The 6914-nt window shown below is 42.2% G+C and overlaps 2 protein-coding genes across 2 annotated transcripts in view; both read right to left on the bottom strand.

The window, feature by feature from the left end:
- Nucleotides 1–953: 953 nt before the first annotated feature.
- On the bottom strand, nucleotides 954–4720 carry LOC131260057 (sarcoplasmic calcium-binding protein). Its single transcript, XM_058261718.1, has 5 exons — nucleotides 4598–4720; nucleotides 3318–3497; nucleotides 1862–2029; nucleotides 1636–1776; nucleotides 954–1517 (listed from the first exon to the last, which is right to left on the bottom strand). The coding sequence occupies exons 1-5, from the start codon at nucleotides 4718–4720 to the stop codon at nucleotides 1287–1289; spliced, it is 843 nt and encodes a 280-aa protein (XP_058117701.1). The 3' UTR covers nucleotides 954–1286.
- A 1990-nt stretch (nucleotides 4721–6710) lies between these two features.
- The window catches only part of LOC131272868 (nuclear pore complex protein Nup88), a 49208-nt gene continuing 49004 nt past the window's right edge, over nucleotides 6711–6914 (bottom strand). The window contains exon 8 of the mRNA XM_058274740.1: nucleotides 6711–6889. Within this exon, the coding sequence (XP_058130723.1) occupies nucleotides 6823–6889 (67 nt within the window). The 3' untranslated portion in view covers nucleotides 6711–6822. The remainder of the gene's footprint in view (nucleotides 6890–6914) is intronic.

Raw genomic sequence — 6914 nt, 5'->3', positions numbered from 1 at the left:
AGGCCATATGGTTGAGACGGTACGTGTTGATGACTATATAAAGACACATCTGATGATTAGAAGGTTCAGTATCTTCTACAGTGAATAAATCGTGTACGAGATGAAGCTCTACCTGCTAAACATTGTATTAGGGGCAGCCCTGCTCTTATTGGTATGTAGTACGTCGGTACAAGGAAACTGGCAAGTTTAGCTTGAACGCAATTTTTCAACATGTGTACATGGTTTCAGAATGCCGCTGAAGGAAGACCACAATCCGTTTCTATCGTGCCTCAAACAACCAAGCCCTTTACCTTCGTGCCTCAAACAACCAAGCCCAACATCTTCTCGCCTCAAACAACCAAGCCCAATAATTTCACCGTTCAAACAACAATGAAAGTTTTCACGTTCAAACCGTTTTAAAGGTGATTTAAGAAACACTGTAATGAAAAACAAGTTACCTTACTGTTGCAAAATAAACTAAATCATCTATATCAAGCAAAATGTTACCTATCCGCTATTATTCTACGTTCCGTTTAAACAGAACATATTTATGTATTCTATTCGAGCTGAAGAATATTGAGAATGTTGCTGAATGATGTTGGATGCTCCAACCGACTAACAAAATTGCTCCGTTCGAAGCTTTGATCATGGTATGAACAGAGCACTGATGGAACCTACGATCAAAGGACCGAGACACCAACTACTAGTAAAGCACCTGAGACTCGGAATCCGACAACCACTAAAACACCGAAATCAACTAAAGCCAACCAAAGCCCGGGAACACCGAAACCAGTCTCTCGGTTCGTAGAAATCGAACAATGTTGCAAAATTTGAAATTGAAAGTTGAAATCAAACAATTCGTAAGCACTTCCATTAACTACTCGGGAAAGGATTACATCACCACCACTCAGCTGGCTCATGGTACAAACCAAAGAAAGAACCAACGGTTAAGAAACAGTAGATTTTTTGTCGTATTCAAAATACATTTTATTGCTTTATCACAAATGATATTCTCTCAAATAAAATGTATCCATGCATGATACTGGATAGGATTTGATGGCCAAGAACAATACCTTGGTCAATGTAGCTGATCGTCATGTATGTAATCCAGATCGGTTATGAAAGGTAAAAAGTGGATAGAAACGCCTGGATGCAAGGAAAAATTATTGTGAAGAAATCTACTGAGAAAACATCTCCATATTTTACCCCCTAAAACACTCATCACGGTTTACAGCTAGTTAGTTAATTCTGTCGCTACACAAGATACAAACTTTTAAAACGTTTACGCTTCACAACGAGCGACCGGCTCAATGATCTACCAGCGGACCCCAGAACATTCGCGACACGTGCGTTTCTTTTTCACTGACGAAGAAATCCTTGCCCAGCTTGACAAATTCATCCAGCGTAATCTGTCCGTCGCCATTTTTATCGATCACGGCAAACGAAACGGCAGCATTCTCTTCCGTCAGGCCCAGACAGCGGAAAAACAGCTTGAACTCATTCAGCGAGATCGATCCCGACCGATCTTTGTCAACTGCCTACGAAGGATGAAGTGTCGGGGAGTGGATAGAGAGAGAGAGGGGGAAAAAAATCGAACATTACTCGTAACGCCTCTTCAACCCCCTCATGACCATGACCCGACGAATTTAAGCTTACCTTGTACAGGTATGGCAGAAAACGGTGCACTTTCTTTTTTAGATCCTTATCATTAACGACATGGTGCATTTCGGTTAAGTATTGTTCGACGGTGACTAGATTGTAGGGCGTTATTTCACCCCACTGTTGTTCCCACGTGGTCTAAAATGAATGGAGAGTAAATAAACATTTGTTCAAATAAGAAACAGAATATGTTTGTTTCTCGTCTGTGCTTCATCTACCATACCCTCATAATGTCACGGAACTCGTTCTTGGCCTTCGCATCCAGATGGCCGAGGGATGCAAACTTTTCGGTCAGAAGCATAAAATCATCGTATGAAATCACACCATCCTTGTTGACGTCCATCACACCATGCAGTGTGCGCATCTTGCGGCGCCAGAACTCGGAATTACCCTGAAAAAGATGATCGAGATGCGTACAAATAAATAAAATGTGTATGTCAAGTGAAATGTTTATTGTATCGTAAAATGTAAAAAAAATACCCATTTCCTTCCTGAATATTGTAAGACCTGATTTGAAACGTTTTAGAAGTTAGAAGTTAGTGCGTTAGTATAGATGAAGTAAAGCACAGGTTAAGGTTATCTTTTATTTTTATTTTTAAAATACAAAACTGAAGTTTTCATCGAACGTCCGTGTCACTTGTTTTTGTGGCTCATTTCGTATTACATAAAGATCGGTGTGAATAGGAGATTCACAAAAAACATCCGTTCAGGTTCACCGATTTAAGATTGTCGACCATCATGGCATAATCAACAACAGTTTAAAAAACACGAATACACCTGAAGTTTCAAAGCATAAAACGCCGATTGGGTTGCTGTGAGAAAACATGTGTGTTCGTGGCAGAAGGAAAGAATTTGTTTCAAAAAATGTTGCTTCTTTGTGTCGCCCGTTTGTTTTCGTGTTCCGAGAGACCGCGGAGTCGCTGCAAGTCGCGAGTTCACAATCTCCAAAAACCGCGGATCGCTCACACACCACCTTACGCGGCTTAAAAATTGCAACAGTATGTGTTATTGCGGTTTGAATAACTTGACTATTTTTTTTCGCCAACAGATGCTGGCAAAGTTTTGATAATGAGCCCCGAAATCAGGCATGGTAGGGACGGATTGAAGCGCACCAACCGGTGGAAGATCGTATGGACTCCAAAAACAGTGAAGGGGGCGCGAGACCCGTCCAATCATCATAAACGATTCGTTTGTGGAACATTACCATCACACAGACGGATGAAACGGACGTTGGCCGAGCGATGGTAGAATTTATAATGCGATAGTAAGAATCAGAAACGGCCCAAATCGGAACCAGGCCTTGGCTTTAGCTTACGAAACTGCATCTTTTCTTAATCAAAGTGTTCATTACTTTTTTACATGAACCTCCATTTGTTGGTCGTATGCGATAGATTTTTCATTTCTATTTATATTGAAATTAGCCAACAGATCACCGCAGGGCTTAGGGCTCATTCGATGCATCAAAAACATGCCAAATTTGTTTCGTGTACTCTCTGCGTGTGTTTGTGTTTTGTGTCTCCTTCGAGACGCCGTAGGTTGGCCTCGCTGAGGCGATCGGGATCTTGCGCGTTAGATCTTGTAGACCTTGAGAACGTGGCAGCACGAAAAACGAACGCTGTGATCGCTTGTTCTTGGTCGTCTGATGAGGGCTCGTGGCCATCAGCGCCCGCTACACTTACCCGCTCTTTGCGTTGGCGACGCGGAGTTCTGTCCCGTTCGTCGTCCGAATCCGAATCGTCATCACTGTCGTACGCCCGCTCTGGTGCGGCCGTTTTCTTGGAGTACTTTCTAACCGAGGTGGACAGGAAAGTCTTGCAGAATGGACTGGTTTTCAGCGTTGCATCCTTTTTGTAGGGAGTCTGCGGAGAAGGGACACAAAAGGAGGTTAACTCACAGGTAGAATGATTTCGCCGAACCACAGTAAAAAAACAGGTAAAGCCCAATAAGTGCAGGAAGAAGGTGGCACCGAATACCCACAAACCGATACTTTATGTACCTCCAGCGAGAAGAACCCTGCAGGCCGTTTTCGGGTGCAACAAAGTGCACACGAATCATTATCACCATGTCAACACCAGCAGCACAAAGTAGGCCAGCATAGAACGAACGCTCATGTAGACAAGAGAAACTTACTCAGAAAACTAGAGCGATGGATAAGACGACCGCATGGTTTGAGCGTTTGCTTATCAACATGCCGGGGAAGATTTCGATGCATGATTAAAGGAGAAACCTTTCACCGTAAATGCATAGGGAAACGTTACGCGAGCTCGCTGCTCTCCCGGACGGTATTACAGCATAATTCGGGTGTCACGAGACCGTCTGGAAAAGGGTCTGCAGGCCCTTTTTTCTCCCATGCTCCTATGTTGCTGGTGGTAGCCGGGTACAATAAATTATGTGCGTGTTAGCGACGCAGCACATGGCTGCCCGCACGGAGCACACTGAAGCATGACATAACAACATTTTGGGCAGGCCACCAAAACCAGACGGATATCATATTTTGAGAATGCTCAATAACATGCTCCGTTGTTGTGGTGCTTGTGGATTTTGTTTGACCTCCGTCGAGTGGTTCCACCGCGGTGCACCATCAATCAGGCTGAGGAAGCCGAGGAAAAAAAAAAACATCGAACGGTGCAGTGGTGCGTTAATACGCACGTCGCCACATTAAGCTGAAGACGTCTTTAATGCGCATGCTCCGGCGTTATTGTTGAACCCGCGGAGGATTTTTGTTTGGGTCCACATTGTTTGTATATTGTTTTGGATGGTGTCGAACACATTTTAATAGACAACAACGTGTGAAGCAAACAAATAATCTATTCTTTGATACATTAATCACTTGTTCAATTAACCCAATAGGGTGTAGTTCAAAACGATGTTTTGAAAGCCACATCCTGCACTATATGACGCAGTATTTTTTCACGAATTTCATATTCAACCCCATTTTTAAAGATGGAGGTTAGCTTACCTTTTCCACAGCTGCGGAAGATTCACCGGAAAAGGCTAGGGTTGAGGAAAGCACTTTTAGTTGCCGTTCAAACAACGGCAATGCCTGCCGGGCGCCACAGGTTCGCAGTAGTGCGAAAGCCATTATTTTCGGTGCTGCGTTTAATTTGGCTTGGACCAAACGAAATGTTATACCATTGACGCCGCAACTCGACCTTTCACCTGCACACGTTTTAACTTTGAGAGTGAGTATGGAAATGAGGAACACGAATCGCTTCAATTAAAACCGTTCGATAACCATTTGCTAAGTGTTTTTAATCTCTTCTGGATTTACACTGTTTAAAAATTGAACACTTTCAGGTAATTTTTTTACAAAACATGCACGACCGTCTCCGAAATCAACCGCCTCACTCGGCAAACTGATCAACACTGAAGAGGCTGTTGAGAAATTTGACTGGGCGGGAAGAAGACAGAGAGACCTAGTTGATATTTCTAGCTGGAAGAGCAAGTTTGTTTATAGCTTTTAAATGAACAGATTTTTAAATGAGCCAGTTAAATGAAAGGTTTTGTTACAATTTTGTTCAACAAAATATTATCCATCTAATAATGTTTTTCTAAGGGAATTCATTGGAAAGAGGCGGAAATATGGATCTGAAAGTAAAAGAGGGCTGTAATGACAATCTGGTTTCTATAGCTAGGTATTGGACCTAGGTTCCAATCAAACTATACCGTTCCGATGATCTCGCTGGAACAAAACTGGCCACTGTAATTAAAAAAAAAAAAAATGAGTAGAAATTAAAGAGATCCTTATTTTACACTTAACTCTTTCCTAAAGTTTCTTGGCCTAAGAATTGGCTTAGAAATCGACCATTTGAACAAATCGCTGCTGAAAGTCATTTGATATTAGGGCAGCTGAAAGATGGATGAAATATTAGGGCGAAAGTTGTGTTATAGTACATCAGTTCCAGTTCGGCGTCGCATCAGAGCGGATGGTTAGCAGTGCACGAGGGTCCTGAAAGGGTTAGCTGAAAAGTAAGGTTATCTTAGGCACGGCCGCGTGGTGCCGCCGAGCTGGAGCTCAAGTCAGAGAAATCCTAGCCGACGCACATCTCGTGCTGTTTGAGTAATCAAGCGGATCACGAGTTTCGTGCGATCTGACAAACGGAAGGAAATATTCCTTTCGTTACGGCGGGTGAACAGCCGCATTTTGACTGCGTACTAGCGTGGTTGGCTAGCAGTGCTCCTGGCCGCATGGTGGCAGTCAAAAGGCGACGCCTACAGAAAATCGAAAACCACAGAAAATCAGGACATATGGCCTTTAGTTGCCAGTCCTTAACCTAAAGAGGTCTATGTCTCCAGGTTAGCTTGCGAAGGCCCAGGAAGCTGGATTCAATAGCCGTACTGGAGTAAATCCTCGACGAAGTTAAGAAGAAGAAGAAGTGTTATAGTACATACATACATATTTTCCTAGAACATATTGAGTTGGCATCACTTATTAATCACACTTTAGTCTAATTACTGATCGTTTTTAAGAAAGAAAGCCGTTTGTCGATACACGATATAAGTCGTAAGTAACTCCGAAACGACTCGTGGTGCCTGTGAGTACGGGGTGATTGAATCCGTCTGAAGTATTAAGATAACTTACCCTTGTAAGCTGATTAAGGCACGAGTAGCGCGTTGACTGCACCTTTTAGGCTGATTGTACTGAAACTAGGAGCCTTTGGCGAACGCGGTTGTCCAAAAAGGATGTTGCATTTCGTGAAAATTCCATTACGTATCAATCTTTCCTCCCAACTGAAAGCTTTCAGAGGTATGAAATATTTCACCACGGAAGCTTTTTTCAAAAACCCCAAAAATAAAAGTTGATTGTAAAAGGATCTCCGTCGACTTTTCCTCTACTCTAGGAAGGATGTTCTAAGCTTTGTACAGGACATAACAGTTACAATTTAAATGGCATGGATTGGAGATGAAAAGGATGTATTTAGCTTGAAGGATCTCAAAAATTACAAGTGAAACGGAGTTTTTATTTATCTGTTATGATTTTTCAACGAAATGGAGTTCTATTAATCTAGCTTTAATCATTTTCTTTCTACTCCCTTTCATGTGGATTTTCAGCAAAAACTACTACAAATGTGTCGGTAGAAAAAGAGCAGTTTGTATTAAGTAAGACGATCTAATCCAAATTCAATAAAAAAGAAAGGGTAAAGCGATGAACGCATCGAACGCTTAAAACTATGGTTTCGTCAACTAAGAAAGGTTAAGAATGTTATTCATCTTCTTGACGTCCTTAACGTTTGTATCGATTTGAGTGTACCTGGATGGAAGAGCAGAAAGGAAAA

Source organism: Anopheles coustani, chromosome 3, assembly GCF_943734705.1.
Source record: "Anopheles coustani chromosome 3, idAnoCousDA_361_x.2, whole genome shotgun sequence".
Classification (NCBI taxonomy): domain Eukaryota; kingdom Metazoa; phylum Arthropoda; class Insecta; order Diptera; family Culicidae; genus Anopheles; species Anopheles coustani.
Note: the sequence above shows the minus strand (reverse complement) of the source record. Positions and strands in the feature narration are given on the sequence as shown.

What these genes read in the sequence shown, in the direction of transcription:
- LOC131260057 (XM_058261718.1), bottom strand. Translation starts at nt 4,720, where the DNA reads ATGGCTTTCGCACTACTGCGAACCTGTGGCGCCCGGCAGGCATTGCCG. An exon ending in AGTTCCGTGACATTATGAGG is followed by an intron (nt 1,777 to 1,861) that starts GTATGGTAGATG and finishes CATTCATTTTAG; the next exon opens with ACCACGTGGGAACAACAGTG. An exon ending in TTCTGCCATACCTGTACAAG is followed by an intron (nt 1,518 to 1,635) that starts GTAAGCTTAAAT and finishes CATCCTTCGTAG; the next exon opens with GCAGTTGACAAAGATCGGTC.